Raw genomic sequence first — 25607 nt, 5'->3', positions numbered from 1 at the left:
TGTTTCTGGACCACATAAGCAGCCAAGCCACTAGACTTAGAGACTAAGATGTTTGCTACTTCCTACTGGGGACCAGGATTGGGCTTGTGACTGGGATTCAAGGACGCAGGGGAGGAAAGATGCTGAAGCTGGTACCATGACTGGCCTAGAAGGCGTAGCCAGGGAGCAACCTTTGCTTGGGTCTCAAGAAATTGTGATGAGGTTGCTTTTGTTTCCTCTGCTCAGTGCAGGGACTGATTCTATTCCCCTTTGAATGTCATCCTTGGTGAGCCAGAATATTACAGATCTGAACAAAACTCCTACCCTAGAACTCCATAGATTACCCTAATCATCAAGAGGAAAGTTATTGAGTCATATGAGACTCTAGTGATTCTTTTCTGAGGGTCCTCCTTAGCGTTAGTGTTTAGAGGCTGGACTCCAATAAAGGACTGAGCAGAAAACTGCTTTCTCTAGCACTTTGCAGGTTAGACAATGCAAATTCATGACACTACAGTGAACTCAGTTGCTGTAAAGCAGTGTTTCTTACCCTCTGCACTATCGATATTCTCTGCCAGATAATTCTTTTTTTGTGTAGAAGTAGAATACTGACTTGTGTGCATTGTATTGATACGATGTTTAGTAGTACCTCTGGCCTCTATTCACCAAATGCCAATAGCACTCACTCCTCCACTAGTGGCAATCAAAAATGTCTCCAAACATTACATAAGTTCCCTGGGGCGGGGTCACCCTCAGCTGACAATGACTTTTGTAAAGGTTTTTAAGTATATTTCAAAAACTTTTAAGAAGTTGTACAATATCTTGCATAACAAAAATATTCATATAACAAAATTAGGCACTAACTGATGACTCAACGGTTAGTAAAGAGTAGTTTCAAAGCTTTCTATAACTTTTTTTCAAAGTAGTGTGTATTTTGGAGGCAACTTATTTATTTTTATTTTCTGAAACAGGGTCTTACTCTGTCACCCAGGCTGGAGTGCAGTAGCATGATCACAGCTCATTGCAGCCTTGACCTCCCAGGCTCAAGCAATCCTCCTACCTCAGCCTCCTGAGTAGACGGGAGCACAGGCACACACTGCCTTGCCCAGCTAATTTTAAATTATTATTTGTAGAGACAGGGTCTCCCTGTGTTGCTGAGGTTGTCTCGAACTCCTGGGCTTGAGGGATCCTCCAGCCTCAGCCTTCCAGGGTATTGATATTATAGGTGTGAGCAGAAACAATTTAAGTTATTCCATTAGAACATAATGAAAGTGTTTAGGAAATGCATCAAGCAGAGGGCAACAGCACCAGATCTCAGTGTCTGTAAGTCACGAACCATGCTGGCAGCTGCCCATGGGAGTTTGATGCTGATCTTCTGGTAGGAATGGACGTAGATTCAGATCATCAGCTTCAGCTTTAGAAACTTATAAACATGGAATCACAAAAGCCAAATTTGAAGTCCTCAAAAAATCCAGGACTCGATATTCCTGTATTTTGATATCTCTTGGTAGCTACATTTTTTTTCTCCATATTTAGTTTGTATCCAGGGCATATTTTCTAGACTTACTTGCATCTACGTGTTCCATTCCACTTTAAAGTTACCATGGCCTCTGGCAAAGTTTTATGTTTTCCTCTCTATTAAGCAGCATTTGGAATTATACTGCCTAGAGGGACCGAGAAGATATTTAGAGGCTAGGTGGCGAGAGAGAAGGCTTATATTTGTGAGATAAAGCACTGGGGAATTGTCCTGTCAAAGGAGTAAAGAGGACATTCTTGAGATAAAATCCTGTTAAGAAGTCGAGTAATTTTATGCTTTGAAGAAGTAAAAATGTATTTGTTCATTCTTTTTGTTTATAGAAATATTTAGTGGGCTTTCTAGTTGATTACTCGTCATCTTTATTAAGTAATTATCCTTCATCTTCACTTATCATGAGCAATTACAATGACAAATACAGGTTTTTTTTTTTTAAACCACCAGCTTATTGCATTGTAAAAGGTGCTTTATTAATGCAAAGGATGAATAACTGAGTCAAATATTTGTTTCAGGTTGTTACAACTGTAGGTTTCTTATCTCTTTCCTGCATTTAAAAAATAATTTTATAATCAATTTATAACCACTTCCCTTAGTTACATCTGCTTCTCTCAGTTATAACAGCAATATCAATAAAGGACTCACAATTTACAAAGTGTTTTTACAACTGTTTTTTACGAATTCAATAATCACCCTGTGATATAAAGACTACTTATAACTCATTTTAATAGATAAAGTAACTAGGTTCAGATTAATTGACTTAAATAAAATCTATTCTTATGATTTCGACCATCCAATCAAGACAAGCAGGCTGTTGTCAGCCTTTGGGGTTTGTGCAGTATCTATACAAGAAAGAGACCACAGCATTGCCCCGTAAACACCTGAAATTTACCATCCAAGGAACTGATATATTTGATTTTGTCAGAAACTTATTTTTGAAGCACAATATGTAAGGCATATGGATCAATTTGCACCAATTGTGTTTGTGTCATACTAGAAAAAAGTCAGATTCATTGCTAAAGTGATGAGAAAAGTGCCTTATTCAAATGACATATCATAGATATTCAATCATCTTCCTTTTGGAGAATTGACTACAAAATTGAAGAACTCTTATTCTGTTGTGGCAAGTGCAATACATTTCACAAGAGACATGCTATAAAGTCCTTGCCTCTTCTCAATGCTGTGTGTGTGCGTGTGTGTGTGTGTGCGTGTGCGTGCTCCCAAGCATAAGCTAAAATATCTTTATGGTCGGATGCTTATCCATATGTATGTTAATATATGGATAAATAAACTGAGAGAATTATGATTAAGAGTATAGACTCTGGAGCCTTACTGTTTGGTTTCTAACCCAAGCTCCTCTACTTACTAGCTGTGTGACCTTGGTCAAGTTAATTGACTTCTCTGTATCTCAATTTCCTCATCTGTAAAATGTAAAGATAATAGCGTCTACCTCAAAGTTGTGGTGAGCATTAGGTGATCTAATATTGCAAAGCACTTAGAACAATACCTTGTATGTACTAAGCACAGCATATTAGCTATCGTTGTTATTACCTGGTATCCATGGCAGTCATAGTTAAAGATCTCATGAGGTCAGTACACCTTTATAAGGAAATGGGATGAACATGGTAACCTCAGATAAATTATCTTCAGAGGAAACTTCCAGTTTGAATAAAGCATGTTAATGAGAAAGCATTTTACCACTTTTCCTTTTCCTAAAGAAACTGTGGTTTCCTGAAGGAATCATCTTCAATAGTTGAATTGAGGTACCTTGGCAAAAATGGAACTAGATTGAGATTTTCTACTGGGGATCCTGATGTGGAAAAGAAAAAGCAAAAGTGAACTGTATGTGTTTCTTTAATCTTGTGTTCTATTTCCAATGGTGTTTTGATGAAAGATGTGATCTAGACTAAGAGCTGGTGGTTGCATCAGAATGTGGTTGGGGAAACAGTGTAAGAATTCCTTAGGTATTCCTCTTACAGTGTCAAAATGGCACTGGTAGACCCCTGCCATTTGCTTGTACTTGTCTGTGTGGGATAAGATTTTTCATCATTTTTTTCTACCAAAACAGAGGCTAGAAGCTGATGGGAGGCCATGTTTTCTCATTTTGTGGACATCATGGTAGAAAAGCTACCACAAAGAGATGCTCAAAGCTGGTTAGATTTTGAAAAAGAGAAAATGTTCAAATATCCTCAACATCACACAACATGCTACTACTTTCACTATCTTTCATGACATCATTTTGCCATAGAGAAACAAAAGAACAGACCTCTTTTAACAGTTTTTTGTTTTGATTTTTTGTTTTTGGTTTTTGAGACAGTCTCGCTCCATTGGCCAGGCTGGAGTGCAGTTGCACAATGTTGGCTCACTGCAACCTCCGCCTCCCAAGTTCAAGTGATTCTCCTGCCTCAGCCTCCTGAGTAGCTGGGATTACAGGTGCCCAGCACCACTGGCTAATTTTTGTATTTTTAGTAAAGATGGGGTTTCACCATGTTGGCCAGGCTGGTCTCGAACTCCTGGCCTTAAGTGATCTACCCACCTCTGCCTCCCAAAGTGCTGGGATTACAAGGACAAGCCACTGTGGCCACAGGTTTTGTTTTGGTTTTGGTGTTTTTTTTTTGTTTGTTTGTTTGTTTGTTTTTTTTGGTGGTGGTGGTGTTTGAGAAAGAGTTTTACTCTTTTTGCCCAGGCTGAAGTGCAATGGCACTATCTCAGCTCACTGCAACCTCTGCCTCCCAGGTTCAAGCGATTCTCCTGTCTCAGCCTCCTGAGTAGCTGGGATTACAGGCATATGTCACCACACCTGGCTAATTTAGTATTTTTAGTAGAGACTGGGTTTCACCCTATTGGTTAGGCTGGTCTTGAACTCCTGAGCTCAGGTGACCCGCCTATCTCGGCCTCCCAAAGTGCTGGGATTACAGGCATGAGCCTCCATGCCTGGCCAACAATTTTTGATAAGAGATTGAGAATGAATGTTAAGGAAAGTAGGGAGGGGTGGCACAAGCTGCAGTTCAGACTAAGCAACTGCCCACAGAGTAGCTTTTCAACATAGGTGCAGAGTATTGTTGGAAACTTAATCCAGATAAATTGTTTTTATGTCTTTTTCACTATTCTTTTTTAAATTTCCATGTGTTAGTTTCCCCACATGAAAATATATAGGAGTTTGTATGTGCCCACGTGTTAATACCAAAACTGACAACCATTGTAATTTCTCAGAATCAGAAATAGGAACATTTCTAAGATATGCATGTCTCAATAAAACTACCCATCAGTATACTTCCCAAGTTCATCATGATTTCAGTTTCCTGTGCTTCACAAACATCTCCAATAAAAAGTATTTGTTGTGTATGACATAGATCTCCATACTCTAAGGTTTTTTTATTCTCACTGCATTAGAATAGAGAATGCTTTCATTTGTGAATTATGATTTACAGTTTTCCAATTCATGAGACACTTACGAAGTCCCAGTTTTTAATGATCACTTATGTTCTAGTTGTCTAGCACTATGCCTGACTTTGTGAATTTTATAAAAAGGAGATATGATCCCTGCAACTTACATGCTAAATGGTTTGCTGTCAACTCTATGTTCTCTGAAATCAGGAATGTAAGGCACCAACATGAATTAGAAAATATGGACAAGTTTCTATGCTCTTTTATCCTCTTCCATTACTTTCTACAGTTTCTTCAGCAGTTCATTCATTGATCCCACAATTATCTGTTAAATGTTTACTATGTGCCGAGCTTGATGCTAGGTGCTGGGAATACAATGATGAGCAAAAACAAATGTGTTCCTGGCTGTATGTAATAAAGCCTGCATATTCAACAATTCTAACGTGACAGATGGAAATTATTGAATAATCTATGCAAGTGTAAAGTTCCTACTGAAACAAGAAATATGAAAGAAGAGAATAATGGTACCATACTAGTCTAAAACAGGAGATTTCTCCAAGGTCCCATGTGATCTATGATTATTTCTCGCTATTTACTCTTAAATGGGGCTAGACCTATGCACGCTCTGTTCATCAATAGAAGTGTGACTTGCTCTTGGCCAGCTTTTCAGAGTTACATCTTGAAAGCAGATGTACGCAGCCCCAAGTCCAATCCCTAGTTAGCAGGCTTCCTACTAGAGCTCCTCAGCTCCAAGGAACTAGCATCTGCTGTCCTCACTGTGTGGCTCATTGGTGCTCTATAGGGCGTGCACAAAGCTGCTATAGCCAGCAGCAGCGATGCTCTCCAGAAGACGTGAATCTAGTCCTCTCAGAATGCTGCCGCCTCCTGCCGAGTTCTTGTCCAGGAGTGTCTCTCTAAATACAGTTAGAAAACAATAGATAAGAGAGGAGAGTCTTAGGCAAATTCAGAGCGAACTCATCCAGTGGGGAGACAGAAGCCTTGTTTTCTGGGGAGTCTAAATCCTGGATCTCAGAGTCAGGGGCCCGATAGTACGAAAGATAGAAAACCTTTCCCCAGGTTTTCTCCTGCAGTCTCTGTAGTCTGTCTTCTGAGGAGAAGCTTGAGTTTTCCATGACGTAAAAGAGTGTGTGTGTGTATGTGTGTGTGCGCGCGCGCACGCGCATGCATGAGTGTGTGTGTGTGTGTGTGTAAGAGAGACAGAGAGATTAAACATACTCCATATGAAGGTTATCGACAGTGAACCCCTCTCACTCATCCTCCCTTCAGTTTGGCGTCAGTTGTTGGCAAAGTTTCCATCTTTTTTCACTGTCCTCATGTATGATTTTAGTGGACAATTGAGAGATGATCCATCAGAAGCTGTCAGCAAAGTGCCTTTTTGACTGGAGAATTACACATTTATAATTTAGTATGCAACATTTGGCCTTCAGTTTTGAGGCTCTACCCAAGGTCCCAGACTTTCAGGGCTTAAAAGGAACATGGTCCTTCCTTTGCTCACCCCACCAACCCCTACTACTTGTTACTCTGTTGCATGCATCTAGACTTCCTAATGAAGGTTTGCTGTGTGGACAGCACTGAGCAGTCTGGTTCTGTACTTTTCCCAGTTCTGAAGGGATCCTGGAATGAGCCCTATTATTGTTTGTCAGTAGGCCAATTATTGATGGCTTTGAAGATCCCCATCATGCGTGTTTCCTGGTTCTGTCACTGTTTCTACTACATTCTTGGTGGAGTCAAGGGCTGCAGTCCTGCGCTGAGTCCACAGCAGGAATAGGGTCACAGAATTCCACTCCATGTCCTACACCACTAGGGATCAAAGATCCTAACTTGTCCAAAGACATCCTATCTGAGATCAGATGGGGTCCAGGTAAAACCCTGAGAAAAAAAGTAAGAGACTTTAACACCTTCATCATTCTCTTTCTTCATCCTTTGTTTAGCCCAGCGTGCATCCATTACGTTCTTTTAGGCCACAAAGAGCTCAGGTTTCCTTAGACAATCCATGTTACTGGGACCTGATCATGGCCATCAGCAGCAGACACCAAGTTTTTTGTCCTTCTTCCAAGCCTCTTAACTAATTTGACCCTTCCTTGGCCATTGCTAATGCAGTTACCCTGTGCTGTGGTGCCAAGCTGGATGTGAAAGTTCTCTAAGAGGTTTGTAGGGTTCCCAATCTACACTCCAGCAGGAAGACAATGCCCTTTGTCCACATTTCCAAAAAACCCTTCTGGAGATTTACATTTCCCAGACCCTAAGGCTTGACACCAGCCTGAGGCAGGGAGCCTGGAAGTACCTCTTTACTCCTGTAATCAGACCAGGCAGGACTCCAGCTCCTCCTGTGACACCCACATCTGCTTCCTCCCCTATTCTGCAATTGATTTCAGAAACTTCGTAAGACTGTCTTGCCCTCCAGGTTATAGCTCTTGATCTTCCAAACCAAGCATATTCAGATTTCTGAACACAGCCACAGCAATCACAACAAGCACATAGCTCTGGCAAATCAAAAATGCTTTACTTTTGGACTTTTGTGTCTGTTGTAAATTGGAAAATCCATTCAAAAACATAATCGGCTTCTCTGAAGGAAGAAACATCACAGATGGAGCAGAGCCTTAAGATAAATAGAACCATCTGATGGGTTGCTGGGTTATGGAAATGAAAAATAGCTATTAAAAAATATGATCTCACCTGAAGAATTTTAGATGCCAAACCAAGATACAGAGACATTTTAAAAACATCTTCAAATCATGCCTTGCAATACTGGAGACTAAGCGGTGTTTCATCTGACTCTAAGGGCAAGAGTAGCTGTTTTTAGCTTCTGAGGCTTGTAAAAATACACACAAGGAGCTCAGGGTTAAGTAACAGAAAGATGGCCTGAGTTCCTTTAGAAAAGCCCTGTATGATCTGACATGGTCTGTGAGTCACCAGTGCAGGTTCCGCCATGCTTTGTTGCTATGGCCTGCACGGGGCAGGTGGGCTTCCCAGGCTGATGCGGTACCTTCTAAAGCTGGATCAAATGCACCAGAATCAAGTGTTTGGACAGCAGATGCTCCTGAAGCCAGCAGAAGAAACAGACACAATCCACAGAAGGCAAAGAGAAGAAGAGAAAGCCACTTTCAGCCTTGGCATCCAGGACAGTGGCATGGAGAGCTGGCCATCATACAATCACTGTGACCACAGAGCTGGCACTGACCCAAGGAGCCTAGAAATCCTCTGCCACAGAAAGAATAAAACCCGCCCTAATTGGAAACACTTCTGACAAAATGCCAAAGGGAGATCCTGCCACTTTTCCTTTTTCAGATCATAAATTACTCTAGTTTTCTGGAAAAGTTATGTCTGGACAGACTTATTGCCCCTTGAAAGACCCAGAAACCTAGTCTTTGAGAATCTTGCTTGAAGATGTAGAAAATCTCCACCCATTCAGACTTCCAGCACCTGGGGGTGAAAACTGCCTTGGATGATCAATGAATGCCTGCTCTCAGAGGTCAGACCCAATGAGTATGAGCCAGCAGAAGCTATTAAAAGAGCTAGTTCTCATTATGATAAAGCACATACTGGCAAAGCCACAAAAAGAAAGATTATAGCAATCAATACAGATAAAAATGAAAACCAGATGAAGGTTTCAGCCAAACTAGTCTTTGCTTCTGCTATAATGGATTAATTTTTGGGTGCTGAGGTCAGCACAATTTGCAGATTCAGAACATTGAGTATGGGAGTCAAAATTGGGTAGACATTTAGTTGAAACTATAGCAGACCCTTGACATTTAGAAAGGTTAATGCTGCCTCTCACACTTGCAACTTCTACCTTCAATTGCATATAAGACATCTTCATCTCTTCAACCCACTTATAGCTCTACACAGCCTTGCTCAGTGCATAGATATAATATACAGCCCTTGAAATAATTCACAAAGCTTTCTATAAGGAAACCTCTGTATGCTCAAGCTTGTTGGGACTAATCTTAAGGAATTTACCAGAGAACAGATAAAATCCAGGAAGTATAGCCTACTCACAGGGTTTTCAGACCAACAGCAAAATCAGAATGCACCCTTCCCCACCCAAAGATGGTCATGTCCCTGGAAACTGTTACCTTACATGGCAAAAAGGAATGCAAGTGTGGTTCAAGTTGTGATAGGGAGACTGTCCTGGATTATCCAGATATAATCACAACGGTCCTTATAAGAAACAGGCAGGAGGGTCAGAGGAGATATGACAGTGAAGGTAGAAGTTGGAATGATGTGAAGTCCTGGAAAGAGGCCATAAGATAATGAATGAAGGCAACTTCTAGAACATATGGAAAAGGAAAGGTGTGGATTATACCCTGAGCACTCAGAAGGAACACAGCCCTGCCAATGCTTTGGTTAAGCTTAGCGGAACCTGTTGTAGGCTTCTGAAGTCCAGAATACAGAAGTCTGAAGGGGATACAGTTGTGTTGTAAGCCCCTCAGTTTGTGGTAATTTGTTGTAGCAGCAATGGGAAACTAATGGTCAACAACATTTGTTTATAACACTTTTCCTTTATTCCGATTTTCTGTTTCCAACATCAAATGAAACTCCAATTCAATCAAAGTTTCTAGAATAATTTTTTAAAAGACAATTCCATAAGATCCTCCTTTACTGTCACCTGCCATGATGTTTTAAGTAACTCCTCCCAAGATGATTTGCATTTCCAGGTAGAATCAGGGAGAACGTATTTTGTATAGAAGGAGAGAGAACTGATGTTGATTAATTACGTAGACACCATAGCGGGTATTTTGCACATATATTATTCCATTTTCCCCAAACTACCCCCTTCTCCATTTTGCAGCTAAGGTAAGCAAGGCTCAAAGAAGATAAATTACTTATACTGTGAACCAGTCACCAGTGATGAGACCGGAGCCCGGGTCTATATGACTCCAAAATTCAAATTCTTTTCGTTAGACTGTGGTTTTTCTAAACTACTGGTACAAAACCATAAAATGCTAACAGTAGAATGTCTGCATCAATTTGGAAGAAATGGTGATTTGAGAAGCAGGTACCACTCCTGGAAAGATACTCCGCGGAGTACTTAGAATCATTTTGATAGGTCATCACGGACTCTCACCGCTGTTTTCTCTTAGGAGAAAAATGCCATCGATGGAATATGTTACCATTCCTAATGATTTTAATCTTCTTATAGGGGTGTTTGCATTTGGACTTTTTGCTACTGACATTTTTGTAAACGCCGGACAAGTGGTCACTGGGCACTTAACGCCATACTTCCTGACTGTGTGCAAGCCGAACTACACCAGTACAGACTGCCAAGCGCACCACCAGTTTATAAACAATGGGAACATTTGTACTGGGGACCTGGAAGTGATAGAAAAGGCTCGGAGATCCTTTCCCTCCAAACACGCTGCTCTGAGCATTTACTCCGCCTTATATGCCACGGTGAGTGTGCAAGTCTTGTCTCTCCTAAGTCCAGTTTTTGATGGGATGTGTGTCTCCCTGCCCTGTCTCCATTCTTTCATTGTCACCTACAGTGACTCTTAAAGTGACATATGGCATATTTCTCTATATTATGCTATTGATATACTAGCCCCACACACACGCACACACTTCTACCCCACTTTCAATCTCCTGATCTGCCAGAGGATATTAGTTCTGGAATGTTTTGATAATCACCTAATTACATCCTCCCATGTACAGATGTGAAAGCTGGGGCCCATAGTACAGCTAAGATCATACAACCAGAACAGAGACCCAGACTCCTGGTACTGTGTCTGAGATTTTCTTACCTCCCACAACAGTACTCTTTGTCAAAGTTTTGGTTGGTTTCGGAACAGCACACCTTCTCACACCTGCCTAGAAATTTGCAAGCATGGGTCTCATATGAATGGCTGCCCCAACAACATGCAGAGCCAGGATAAATACACAGCTTTCCTTTGCTCTGACACTCTTCTCCATGACTTTGCTAGGAGACAGGGATGATCCTAGAAGAACCTCAACACCCCAAAGTATGTTTCTCATTGTCCCCCGGATCGCACAGCCATTGACTGCCCCACTGGGGTATAACTTTCTCTTTTTTTCTTTTTGTTTCAGTAACAGAAAAACCAAAGTATGTCCCACATCTTAAAGAACAATGGTGTCTCTCTTATTTTCCAACTTTTTAACTGTATTCATTTTGGAAATAGCCTCATTTCACTCTTGTCTGGCTTCTGCATTCTTAGGACCCAGAATATAGACATGCAGGGATCAGCTCAAAGGCTCCACAGGCTGATACGATATTGCTGGTGGACATCAGGTGCATTTACCAGTGGCAGAGCAACTGTTGGCCAAAAACACCCCCTTTCCTTACTTCAACTTAGTTTATATTCAGAATATGACTAGCCTGGTGATTCTCAATGGAAAGTTGGGGAAGGGAAAAGACAGAGGGAAGACTCCTTTCAAACTGTCCATTTTCAAACTTTCTGAGTATGCCCTCAACCCACCCCCCAGGGAGATGCTACCCTCCCTGTCACAGAGTGTAATTGCAGAAGGCACGTTCTGCCTCTAGGGGAAGCCAACAGGTCTGTGCCATCACCCCTAGGGGGAAGAAAAGGCAAAAACTCATATGGGTTTCTTATACCCCAAATGATTCTTTAATTTTCACATAAAAACTGCATGTTCTGAATCTAATCATTAATACACAGTCATTCTTTGTGACTACGCATCTGGTCTATTTATTTAAAACAACCAGGAGCAGTAGTACCTTTGTGTCCCATTTACAAGATCACATTGATAGGGTTATTTTGTCAACCACCAACCAAATATAAGTCTTCCTAGTTATTTCTTTTGGCTCTACTCTTTAATGAATATGTGACAAAAATGACCTCAGCTGTGCCCATATTAAAGAAACATGGATGCCAATAACACAGAAGCCTCAATTTACAAAACAGATTATAGCTTGGTTAAATGTCTTTGCTTTACCAAAAACAAAACGAAGCCAAAAAACCTCAATGCAGGTATTTTTTTTTAAAACAAACAAAGCCCTCTGAGGTATTCAACATATTTTCTAATTATCAGAATGTTGATTTGTCCTAATTATCTAGAACCTAAGCAATGTATTCTTATGCCTTTTCCTGTATTTTTTTATTAGACTCAAGTCATTGCTGTGTGAAATTAATTTTTATAGTGCCATTATAAATTATTCTGTTACTTATAATAAACTACCGTCTCAACAAATGAGATATGAAGTTCTTTGGGCACAAAAGAAGTAAATATCGTCAGCTCACACAGAATAAATGCTGCTATAGCATGTTCTCAAGGATTCAGATGTTAATTCAAATCATGCCTCACAGGCTATAGTCAGATAAACCCTGATATGAGATTCCAGTTGCATAAATCTTCTGAGCCTCTATTACATGTCAAGTGCTTTCAGAAATTACTCAACAAGGATTTCCTAAGTACTAGTTAATACCACGAAGAATATCAACTAACCATAGACTCCTGCTTTTAATAGTTTGTAATCTTATAGGAAAGATTTATGACAGGTATAATTGGAAAACATAATAGCATAAACAACTAAATATATACAGTATAGATTTTAAGTAACATTTACCACAGAGTCTGAAAATAGTATAATAATATGCTGTAATTTATGTAACTTTGATGTAACCACAGTTTTATAGGGAATCTGTTACATAGAAGAGATTCCTATCTTCTGGTATTCTCACCAGAGTTGAGGCATCATTCTAGGATATTAAGAATATCTATTGTAATACTTTAAAATGCATCTATTTTAACTTATATGTGCTCAGGCCATATAACTATATAGACTCTAAGTATCAGCATATTGTTTTTTAGAATTGCTAAGCTCACATAACACGTTTAAGAAATGCTAGACCAATGGTGCCCTCTAGTGGTGTTTTGTAACCACTACCAAAGATTAGCTAAAAAAGTGTTTACTTATTTGAAAAAGGCTTCCTAACTCTAGACCACCAGGGACACATTTGCTATCTGAGTCTATAAAACGTCAGGGTCTTACACAGCTCCTCACAACAAACTAGTAACAGCCGCCTACATCTCAGGTGTCTTTACTCAGTTCTCGACCTGAATCTTGTGGGACACATAGAAAAGTTTAATATTTCAAGAAACAGTGGAATAAATGAATAACGCTGCTCACAGCTGTCCTAAGGAATGTAGGAGTCAATTTTCTAGCACAGCTGAAATCTATTTATGTGATGCAGTTGTTGGGAGGTTCTAAATTCAGGCTATCAACTAACTCGTCAGTCAACACTTTGGTATTAATTGCCTGAAGTTGTGACAAAGCAACTAGGAACTTTTGGGGACACAAAAAATAAAATGTACAGTCACTTATAGTCACTCACCTACCCGGTCTTCTCCACCAAAAGCTTCATTCCCACAGAAGGTTTATTTGGTATCTCAGACTCTCATATGGATTTCTTATACCCCAAATGATATTTAAATTTGTCACATAAAATCTGCATGTTCTGAATCTAATCATTAATGCATTCTTTGTGCCACTAATAACTTCTGTTCCCATGTCCACTAGGTTACAAAAGACTGATTAATATACATCTGTTCATTGTTCTTGCTGCACTAAATATTTTACTAAATAGCTTAGTGGAGTTGTTCAAGGAATACTAGTTAGCATGGTTGCTTTGACAGAGCCCGTGCTTGTGTGTGCTGGTGTATGTACCTGCTTGCTTGCACGTGTACACACAGTACAAGGAGGCTGCTTGGTCACTGTCTGGCCTCTGTCCTATTCCAGATGTATATTACAAGCACAATCAAGACGAAGAGCAGTCGACTGGCCAAGCCAGTGCTGTGCCTCGGAACTCTCTGCACAGCTTTCCTGACAGGCCTCAACCGGGTCTCTGAGTATCGGAACCACTGCTCGGACGTGATTGCTGGCTTCATCCTGGGCACTGCAGTGGCCCTGTTTCTGGTAGGTTGACTTCCGCTCTTTTTACCTTTTCCCCTCTTCTTCTGCTCTCTGAAAAACTGTGAGTCAGGTTTCCCAGACTTCACCATCTGTGTTCCTTTTGTCCCAACCTTGTGAATTACAATTATTCTCCAAGTATTATGCATGCTTTTGCTACAAAAATGATTTCAAAACACTGTTTTCTTTCAGAAACAGGACTGGCCATATTCCTTCTGGGTGGTAGGGAGAGAATTGCCCCTAGAAGGACAGCTGGCTCTACCTCTTTCAACACTGAGCTTGGGACTGGGGCCAAGCAGACTAATGATAAATTGGCATACCTTCAAACCAATCTTCTTTAAGAATTTGTTCTCAGCATATTGGGGGCAAAAGCTAAGTGTTGCTTGAGGGAAGAATAGAGAATGAAGAGCACTGGTAGAAGCAAGCAGCCTCTTCTCCAGCATCCCAAGAAACTCAGCTCTAGCTCCAAAGTTGCATCTCCTACTCAGAAATTTTAAAAACCCTGCAGATTATCACACCCACCCTTTTTAGTGGGACTCTGTTACTATTGGAACGTGCCTCTTGGGAATCTTATTTCCTTCTCAACCACCTATCTTCCTGGAGAAGAATTTTGGTTAATACATTGTTCTTGTATTTCTGATGTTTTGGTTCCCCAAAGAGATGGAGGTCTGGCCACCTGCTCACCTAGGAAATCCCTTAAATTGAGTTGGATTTGATAAAAAGAGGTTAATTTGTATTCTTTTTGTCTTGGCTTTCACAGTTTTATTGAAGTATAATAAGTATACAATAAATGACACATCAAGTGTACAATTTGATCAATTTTGGCATACAACTTTCTCTCCCACCCTTCCTTTTCCCTTATTCCCAGGCAGCTGGTGATCTTCTGTCATTCTATATTAGTTTGCCTTTTCTACAATTTCATATTAATTGAATCATAATGTATTTTTTCTGGTATCTTTCACCTAGCGTAATTATTTTGAGATTCATCTATGTTGTAGAATGTATCAATAATTCCTTTTTATTGCTGTGTAGTATTCACAGCATGGTCACACCTCAGAGATGCAGATTTTTATTATCTTCAAGGACTTAAAACAGGCCCAGAAAAAATTTACGATGAATCATCAGACCTGCAGACTCCCATATTGTGCGTGAAATGAATTCCCTAACAATGTTCAGAAAGTCTCCCCAAGGAGAAAGAAGCCATTACAGTCTTGAAGGATCTCCCTCCTCCTATTCTGCCCTCTCTGGTCCAAGATCCATTAGGATTAGCATCACACATAGATCAACTTCAGTCATATGACTTAACACTTCCTTTTCCTAGCCCCTCTTCCCCTCCCCAATATGCAAAATACACACATGCCTCTCCCAGCCCCTTTCCGACTTGTAAAAAATCTGCTAAAATACAGACAATGCTCATGTTCAGAACACTGATTGGGAAGCTTCTTTCTAATTCAAAATGACAGGCATATCTCGGAGATATTGCAGGTTTGGTTCCAGACCACTGCAACAATGAATATCACAATAAAGCTAGGCACACAATTTTTTGGTTTTCCAGTGCATATAAAATGTTTACATTTTTCTGTAGTCTATTAAGTGTGCAATAGCATTATGTCTTTAAAAAAACAATGTATTTACCTTAATTTAAAAGCACTTTATATCTTTAAAAAAGTGTTGACACAGACAGAAAGTGAGCACATGCTGTTGAAAAACTGGTGCCAATAGACTTGCTGGACACAGTGTTGTCAAAAAGCTTCAATTTTTAAAAAACACAATATCTGCAACATGCAATAAAGTGAAGTGAAATAAAAGAAGAATATGCCAGTATTTTGAATGGATCCAGGCATTCTTTCTATAGTGAAAGATGAAAAACTAAAACACAGATACTCTGGATGAAGTTGCAGGAAAAGTAGTGCTGAAGTAATCATGAAATGTTGATGTCTCATTAGGAACTTTCCTGAGGAACGCCTTTTAAAAACAATATTTTTTGGATACGTAGAAGTTATACACTTTTCGGGGGTATGTGTGATATTTTGATATAAGCATACAATGTTTAATGATCAAATCTGGGTAACTGGGATATCCATCACCTCAAATACTGTTACTTTGTGTTAGGAACATTCCAAATCTATTCTTCCATGTATTTTGAAATATACAGTAAGTTATTTTTAATTATTGTCACTCTACTGTTATAGTGAGCAGATCCCATTTTTTCCATCTGACTGTATTTTTGTACTGATTAACCAACTCCTCTTCCCCCTACCCCCTACTACCGTTCCTGAGGAATTTTTTTTTAAGATGGAAAGAAAACAGGTGACTTGAAGGGAAGAGAAGGGTTTCAAGGGGAGATCAATGGTGTATAAATAAAGACTTTGGCTCGAGATAAGACAATCAATGTTGCTGTCCATCAGTTCTGAAGCCAGCCATCCCCAGTTAGAGAAGAGGAGCCATTCTGACTGTCCCAAACAATTTTGTAGGGTCTTTGTGGGATGATATTGGGGTTTGCTGAAGCCCCATACACAAATTCTGCTTCAACATTAAACTTGTTTTCTCTCCATAACATGCAGCCCTGGTCCTCATCGCTCAGTAACTACTTGGTCTGCTAGTGCTTTCAAGGGACTTCCCAATTGATGTCAAAATTTGTTTTCCCGTAAATGGCCTTTATGTAAGACCAAGATCTGTGGTTGAATTGCTCTGGCACGAGGGAGACTACCCTGTTGGCACATGCATGTGAACACACCTCACGGACACACACAAAGCTGGGAAATGGGAGGGGAAGGATGTTCTGGAGGAGCCTGGAGGCATTCCAAAGCAGAGACTTGGAGAGGAGACAGAAAAAGAGAGAAGAGCAAACACTGAGAATGGCAGGATATGTACTGTAAATGTTCAATAGTGCTTTATGTTTGTGTTTCCCATGAGGTGGAATGTGGGAGGAAGGGAAAGGAAGTTAGTAGCTGAACAAGTACTACATGCTGTCTGCTTTATAGACATCTAATCAAGTGCCCCCAGGGCAACTCTAACAATATTCCTATCCTCATTTTATAGATGAGGAAAATGAGGCTCAAAGATAAGTAACTTGTCCAATAGCCACCCAACCAATAACCAACAGAGGGACCTGGGTGCCTCTACTCCAAAGTTTCTACACGTTCCCCTCCTCCCGTTTTCTGATGAGGGGAGTTAAAGCACAGTGTAGGGGCGAGTGCAGTGGCTCATGCCTATAATCCCAGCACTTTGGGAGGCCAAGGTGGGTGGATCACGAGGTCAGGAGATTGAGACCACCCTGGCTAACACGGTGAAACCCTGTCTCTACTAAAAATACAAAAAATTAGCCATGCGTGGTGGTGGGCACCTGTAGTCCCAGCTACTCGGGAGGCTGAGGCAGGAGAATAGTGTGAACCCAGGAGGCGCGGCTTGCAGTGAGCCGAGATCGCACACTGCACTCCAGCCTGGGCGACAGAGCGAGATGCCGTCTCAAAAAAGAAAAAAGAAAAGAAAAGAAAAAAAAAAGCCTAGTGTAAGAGTGAGATGGAGATGAGCCAGGTAGAGGATGCATGCCAATGTGCTACAGGGTTTGAAGAGTAGTAGGAAAGATTCGAAGACACTGGATGAAGAAGCAAAGCAATTATTGAAAGAGGCAGGGAAAAAGAGGGTTTTTGGGGGGGGGAGCAAAAAATAAAAAAGCAGGGAAGATGGTAGAAACAGTCAGTTATGAAAAGACCTCAGCAGGAAACAGAAAAGTGGGCAGTGACTTACAGGGAAAGTTTTTAAGTGGAAGCAATGAAAGAAAACTCAAGAGTTATCTAATCTCAAGCAAATAGTTATAATTTGAGGATGACGATCTAAGGTAAGAGTTAAAGACCAGCTAACATGGACTGAATACTTGCTATGCGTTTGGCACTTTTTAAGGGGCAAAATAGTATAGGGGTATGATTTAGGGGCTCTGGAGTTTCAATCTCTGTGTGACCTTGGGCAAGTTATCTAACTTCCCTGTGTCCCCCTATCTAGACTGGAGATAATAGTATCTCCCTTATGAAATTGTTGGGTGGGTTAAGTGAAATTGGATAAAATCCTGAGCATCATGCCAGACGCATAGTGGCCCTCAATAAATTTTAGCTGTTATTATGAGGTGATTTGCATTCACCGTGTCTTTAATCAATACAAATCTGTGAAGTGGGTATTACTATTCTTATTTTACAGGTGAGAAAACAGGTCCAATGGGGTGGGGAGCGATTGTTACTGGTCATCTGGTGATTAAACAGATGCTTCCACAGTACTTCCCATAGTCCCTTTCCCCTCTCTCAAAGGAAAAAGGTCACTCTGGTGATGATACTCAAGGGGAAAGGCCTGCCACCCTCACGGATGCCAGGCATTGATGGCTGCAGTCTGACCCCATTCTTTTTTACCCCTCATCCTGCAGGGAATGTGTGTGGTTCATAACTTTAAAGGAACGCAAGGATCTCCTTCCAAACCCAAGCCTGAGGATCCCCGTGGAGTACCCCTAATGGCTTTCCCAAGGATAGAAAGCCCTCTGGAAACCTTAAGTGCACAGGTATGGTAAAGCAGTTTTAGCAAACCAAACCCGCAGGCTGAACACTTTGGGAGGTCAGTATCAATCCATGAATACCACTAAATTTACCCAGCATCAATGAGAATCTGATTCATTTATTGTAAAGGCCCTCACAAAAGGCAGTCTTCACTTTTTCCCCTCAATTATTCCTATATTTATTCTGGGGGTTGGCAATCATGAATCCTCAGAGAGCTCTTAGTAATGTCTAACTTAAACCTTAGCTGTTTCAGGATACTTTGACAACATAATATCACATTTATGAAATTTGGACTAATATGGAAAAACCCATTTGACTTAATAACTAGGACAATATTTGCAAAGAAAAAGGTTCTGTACAGAGAGTGATGTAAGCTGGAGGCACATTTTAGAAGGCTACTAAATGTCCCTTTGGACCTGTTTTTGTGACAAAAATTCAATGCAACAGTACCTCCTGATCTGTTACTCTACAACAGAACCTTGCATCATGCCAGGGATACAAAAAAATAATTGAATACAGTCCTTGCCCTCAAATAACTCACAAATGAGGGGCAGCCATGGTGGCTCACACCTACAATCCCAGCACTTTTAGATGCCAAGGTGGGAGGATTGCTTGAAGCCAAGAGTTGGAGACCAACCTGGTCAATGTAACAAGTCCCCATACCTACTAAATAAATAAATGAATAAATAAATCCCAGATGATCAGGAAAGGTGGCTCTAAATAGGTAGTCATAATATGACATGCTGAATCAGAGGTGCACAAATTGCTCTCTGACTACAAATGAAGGGGAAAACGTCTACTGTCTGAGAAGACAGGGAAGGCCAGGACCTGCCAACTGAAAGGAGCCTGGACAGATGATATGAAGCACTTAATTTTGCCAGGACAATTGCTAGGTGCTTTACAAATACATTATTACTTGAACAACCACCCTATTGAATAGATACTATAATTCCTATTTCACAGGTAAAGATAAGAATCAGGAAGACAGGCTGAGTGTGGTGGCTCATGCCTGTAATCCCAGCCCATTGCGAGGTCAAGGCAGATGGGTTGCTTGAGCCCAGGAGTTTGAGACCAGACTGGGCAACATGGCGAAACTCCGTCTCTACTAAAAAAATACAAAAATTAGCCTGACATGGTAGTGCATGCCTGTAGTCCCAGCTACTCCAGAGGCTGAGGTGGGAGGAGTGTTTGAGCCTGGGAGATTAAGACTACAGCGTGCTGTGATCATGCCACTGCACTCTAGCCTGGGTGACAGAGTGAGACCATGTCTAAAAAAAAAAAAACACTGAAGACAGTGATATTAGATACTTGCCCAAGGCTGTATAGGTAGCGAGTGAGAAAGCTGGATGAGTAGGAGTTCTTTAAGCAGATAGGGGACAACTAATAATGTGGTTTTCATTAGCATGTCATCTTTTTCAGGTAGTTGAGCCCGGCTAAAGTGTTCATTTTTTTTTGTAATAGTCTGTTTTGAAATCTTGTTTGTATTTGGCATTTTCCTACTCAGGCATTTTTATAGAAGATGTAAGAGAAAAGCAAATCACTTCCCTTTGTTCCCTTTGGAATTATTATGTACTTCATATCAGTGCAATATAAAATAATATTTTCACTATTTAAAGATTATTAACTATCACATCTCTCTAAGACAAACTACCCTATGCTCTTTTTCCGCGCCCCCAAGATGGAGTCTCACTCTGTCGCCCAGGCTGGAGTGCAGTGGCATGATCTCAGCTTACTGCAGCCTCTGCCTCAGGGGTTCAAGAGATTCTCTCGCCTCAGCCTCCCAAGTAGCTGGGACTACAGGCATGTGCCACCACGCCCAGCTAATTTTTTGTATTTTTAGTAGAGACAGTTTTTCGCCATGTTGGCCAGGCTGGTCTCAATACCCTATGCCTTTTTACCTTTAATTAAATCTCATATTATTAATGAACGAGGTTGGGCAGGCGGAGTTGGAACAAGAAAGCTACCTCCGTATCTCCATTTCGGGAAAAATATTTAAGGTTCTCCATTAATACAGTACCAAGTATTGCTGTTTTGTTTGTTTTCCCTTAATTTGTATTAAGGCTAACATTTTAACTTGGTCTAGAAATAAAATGTTAACAAAAATATTTCTGGTTTATAAACAGCCTGTTGCTACAGGTTAAATATCAAATTAACTAAATAGCTATACCTTGTAACAAAATAGTGAAATAGAATCTCTCTAATTTTTCTTCCCTAATTACAATCCTGTGTTTAGTGAAGTCAGAGAGGGTCTCTATTTTGGGGGGTAAAATGCAAACAAGTGAATGTTAAAAAGAAACAGAAAATATTTGCTGAGTTCCATAGACATACCAGTCTCTGTGTCCTTGTAAATGCTATCCCCCGAATATCCTGATATAAGAACACCCCTTTTGCACACCTCATCCTTCCACCCAGCACTGCTCAAGCATGACCTTTGTCTAATGCCTTCCCCAGCCTTCTTTCTCTCTTAATTCTCAGGGCCACTGGTGGCTGATCAGGTCTAGAGATGTCCAGACTCTATTTTGGAGGATTCTACTTAAATTGAAAAATGAAGTGCTAAACGGGGTTTCAAAAAAATGCTGTTCACAAGATAGATAAAAGATTCTCAAAATAGTTATGAATTCATTGTTTACAGGTAGTAGTTGAACTTCTCTCAAACCTGGCAATAGATCTTTGTGATTACGGATGTCACTTCATATGGATACAATTTGAGGCCTTGCCTGAATACTAGGCTTGGGCCAAAGGACCCTCCAGGCCCCTCATGTGACTGTCACTCATAATTAAAGCCAAGTGTTCCTTCATGTCTGCTTCCTCCAAAGACTTGGGACTTTTTGAGGATCAGGACCCTATAAACCATGTCTTATTCACCGTATATCCTGGCATCCACTAGGTGTGAAATAAATGTTGATGAATGAATACAAACTTGTCCCAAAACCTAAACTAGACACTTTAGCCAAAACCAAGAACCTCAAATTTGACCATAATCACTATTTGAACATCCACGGAAAGTAGAGATTCATGAGAAACGATGAGAAGGACTTCTGCAGGCTAGCCAGAATGAAGCCACAGAAAGCTAAAGAGAAGTATTGTCTCTCACATTATGCTATCCATAGCAATTGTGAAAAATTCAAGTCACCAAGCATCTGCTTTTAGTATTAAATGTTTCCACATGGATAATTAGAAAGATATACCCTTTATTTCTTGGTCAAGAAAAGAGAACTAGCATTTATTGAGGGTCATCTCATTTAATATTCATGATACTGCATTGGTTTTATTATATCCTATTTTATAGATGAAAGTAAGGCACTAGGTTTAAGTAATACGCCCAAGGTCACCCAGTCCAATTCTAAGGCCCTGCTAGATCTCCTACACCACACACCACTAAGACCCATCCAATTCTAAAGGCCCTGCTAGTTCTCCTACACCACACAGTCTGAGATTTCATTCAATGAAAATTCTTTTGTGAAATCCACAACTGCCAGCATTGAATATGAAAACATGCTACAGGGGGCTGGTATATTGAACCTGAGCTACAGTTTTTCCAAAATTAATATCCCCTGTGGGCAAGAACTTCCCTTGCAACTCCAACAGCCATTGTTTCTGTTAGAAACAGCATCTTTGTAATTTTTGGAACAGAATCATCTTCCCAGCATGTGGACCTTTTAAGATCAGAGATTAGAACCTCTCTTCAGAGCACACATTCATACACATGACATCCATCACACTATTCAAAATCCCCTAAGGAGAAGACTGAATGGGGAGGGCACCAGTCACCCTTGTTTCCCTTTCTCCCAAGACATTCTTTCCCCTTTGACACATGTAGCCCTCAGAGCCACAGTGCTCTGGTCCTCTCTAAAACATTACCTCAAATTCGAATATCTGCCTTCCGTGATTCCCCTTAGTATAGTTGATTGAGACAGTGCATTTCCTAAAATCTTTCCCAAATACCATGGAGAACCAAAAAGTAAACAATTCAAAACTAGTCAAGTTTTTCAAAGCATTATTTTATGATTCTATAAGTTGCTGGGATCCCAAATGAACCAATTCTTAATTATCTATGTTCTACACCCACCTGCTCACAATGTACATGAGCAATCGGCTGAGTGTTGTTCAGTTGCATTCTTGTCAACACAGTTTTTAGTAACAAAAAGTAAATTAGAAATGAAGCAACTGTGTTAACTCATTCTGGATGTGGTATAGAGTCTCCCAATGGGAAAAAATATATATATATAAACTATATATTAAATATGGATACATATATACACTAAGATATATTTATATACATATATAAGTATTTATGTATGTATATATACATACATATCATTTAATTTTGACTGGTGACCTTGGGCATATTACTTAAACCTGGTGCCTTACTTTCTTCATCTATGTATGTATATATACTTATATATGTATACATATACAGTTAAAAGATACTTATACATATTTAATATATATTTTATATTTATATATTTATTAAATTTATATTGTTTATATATTATTTATATATTAATATATAATTCTATATAATTCTATATTTAATTTTAACTTAATTTTATAATGTGTAATTATATATTGTACAAGTTATAACTATATTATTTATATATTTATTAAATCTATATATTATATATATTTTTTATACATGTTTTAGACACAAAAAAAGAATTCCGTCTGTGCTGACCACAGATACATGGACCTTCACCCCAGGATATTCTGATTCAGCAGGTGTGGAGTTTTAAAACAAAAAAAAATGAAGGAGGTACTCCTAGAGAATTCTGATGGTCCCTTGATTCAGAACTGGTGATATTATAGACTTCATATTATCAATAGGAAAAAAAAAAAAAGACTTGGAGGGAGAGTTAAAGAAATCTGCCTCAAGTCACCTACCTAGTTATCTCAGGATTTGAATGGCTTTATCTTCACCATTTTAATGGAATCATTAAATGGAATCATATAAATGACCAAAGTGTTGACCCAAAAAAATTCAAATAGAAAGCATATTGTAGAAGTAAAAGAATAAAAGGTAAAGTTATTTTTGCTTTAGGAAAGAAATGCACATTTTCACAAATATTTCAGACAAAAGTATCTTGAAAAATACAAAATACTCAGTTTCTAAAAATGTGTATCTGAGCTCTAAAGAATATAATGTAAACCCCCAGTGTCCTAAACAACAGAAATCAGGAGTCAGGCATGGTGGCTCACGCCTGTAATCCCAGCACTTTGGGAGGCTGAGGCAGGTGGATCACTGGAGGTCAGGAGTTCAAGACCAGCCTGGCCAACATAGTGAAACCCCATCTCTACTAAAAACACAAAAATTAGCTGGGCATGGTGGCGGGTGCCTGTAATCTCAGCTACTCGGGAGGCTGAGACAACAGAATCACTTGAACCCAGGAGGCAGAGGTTGCAGTGAGCCGAGATCACGCCATGGCACTCCGGCTTGGGCAAAAATTGTGAAACTCCATCTCAAAAAAAAAAAAAAAAGAGGTAAGGGACATTGAGTGTCCTTGGAGCAGCATATTACGGAGAGGGAACAGCCTGTGCACCCTTGAGGAGACAAAACAAGGGAATATTTAGGGACAAGTGAGTGTGCACGTGTCAGGCAACCCTATCTCAGATTTTATCTGCTTGTGTTTTCTCCACAGAATCACTCTGCGTCCATGACCGAAGTTACCTGAGATGACTGATGTGTCACAAGCTGTTTTTTAAAATCACCTTCCAATTCTATACTTCAAAACACACAGTTGCTCAATGTCAAACTGTGATGACGAATATTATGTTTATCTAGTTAGAAGCTAATGTTTTGTACATTTTTTGTATGAGGAAGTGATGTAGCTTGCCCTTTTTGTTTTTTTTTTTTTTTTTTTTTTTTGGTCAGCTTTAATATATTTATGCCAGAATTTTAAAACCAACAAAATTTTCTTGTTCAAGCGTGCATTGAAGAACCACATTTATTCAATGGTTGACGTTGTTTTGTGATATTTGTACACAAATTTTCTTTTCAGTTTTATAAACACAGAAGTAAATATAACAACTCACTTTAAACTTTTATTACTACAGTTGCTGCCTCCTCCAGAATTTTTGAATTTTAATAAAAGGCAAACTTTTGAGCTACAGGAAGGACAATGTTGGTTAATAATAAATCTCAAAGTCAATTGCAGGAATAAGATTATCTTCAAAAAGAATGTTGCACTCTGATCTCTTAACAAATTGTTACATTCAAAGTTTAAAGTAATATATTAACAAAGTCACCTAGTTACACAAACAATTATCAGAGAATTCTGAATTTGGAGGGTACTGGGGTTATATGATTCTTTCTTAGATAATGGCCTCTACTAAAGAACTCAAGATCTTTCTGGAATGTCTTTTGGCAGGCAGGTGTCACTGCCACCTTTTCTCCATAAAGCAGCCAACATCAGCCTCCCCTGTCAACTCAACAGTTTTGTATATCATATTATATGGACTTTATATGAAAATGAATATTTTACAGTTTGCACAGTATTATTTTACAGAAAAGGAATCAGAGAACCTACACCATAGGGCCCCAGAACAACAGTTTCACTTTGTGGCTTTTAATTATTCTAGAATTTTAACTGCATCTCATTTTTCTAGCATGGTGATAACTAATATGTAAGTCCTTTGATTGAAGGAGCTCTTTTGTCTGTACCTATCAGAATGTTTTCTTGACACTTCCATGTTGGCTCTTCTTAGCTTTTTTTGTACATATTTTTTTTCTAAAGAGAAGAAAAAGTTATCACAAAATGTATTCTGGCTCATGTCTTTTGTCTTAAGCCTTATCCAGAGGACAAAGGTATTTGAAGAGTCATGATGAAGTGAACTCAAGTGTTTACACTGTTCAGTTCCACGTCTGCTGAAATAAATTCTAATAGGGGCATGACTGAGGGATAATTTCACAGGTGTGTATGAGAATATGTGAGCTTTTAGGCAAATAAAATGCTCTAAATTATCAAGATACTCAGAAACATTCTGGATCCCTAGCATGCTCCCTCTACCTTCAGCCTACCCATAGATACTTCTGAGTTGTCAATAAAAAGTTAGACAGTAGTTTTTAAGAACAAACGTTACCTCTGCTAAAATTTTTCATAAGCCCCCATCTCCTTATGGCCTAAGCTTACCTACACACATACAATGTCACACACATCTTCTGGGTGATATCTGACTACAGTTGGGAGAGGGGCAAGGAACTAAAGAACTTTCACAAACATAATTTGTCTGTTCTCAAAACACTGAGCCCAGTGAAGCTGTGACAAAT

At 39.6% G+C, this 25607-nt stretch overlaps 1 protein-coding gene across 3 annotated transcripts in view; it reads left to right on the top strand.

The window, feature by feature from the left end:
- PLPPR1 (phospholipid phosphatase related 1) overlaps window positions 1-25100 on the top strand; it is a 300616-nt gene extending 275516 nt beyond the window's left edge. For all 3 annotated transcript variants that reach the window (XM_025359298.1, XM_025359301.1, XM_025359300.1), the window contains 4 exons: window positions 10059-10309; window positions 13632-13808; window positions 18217-18348; window positions 23980-25100. In XM_025359298.1, coding sequence (XP_025215083.1) covers window positions 10059-10309; window positions 13632-13808; window positions 18217-18348; window positions 23980-24012 — 593 coding nt within the window. In that variant the 3' untranslated portion in view covers window positions 24013-25100. The remainder of the gene's footprint in view (window positions 1-10058; window positions 10310-13631; window positions 13809-18216; window positions 18349-23979) is intronic.
- The last annotated feature ends 507 nt before the right edge of the window (window positions 25101-25607 follow it).

The sequence above is a fragment of the Theropithecus gelada genome, chromosome 15 (genome assembly GCF_003255815.1).
Source record: "Theropithecus gelada isolate Dixy chromosome 15, Tgel_1.0, whole genome shotgun sequence".
Lineage (NCBI taxonomy): Eukaryota > Metazoa > Chordata > Mammalia > Primates > Cercopithecidae > Theropithecus > Theropithecus gelada.
The sequence above is the reverse complement of the archived record's forward strand: the minus strand, read 5'-3'. Positions and strand labels throughout refer to the sequence as shown.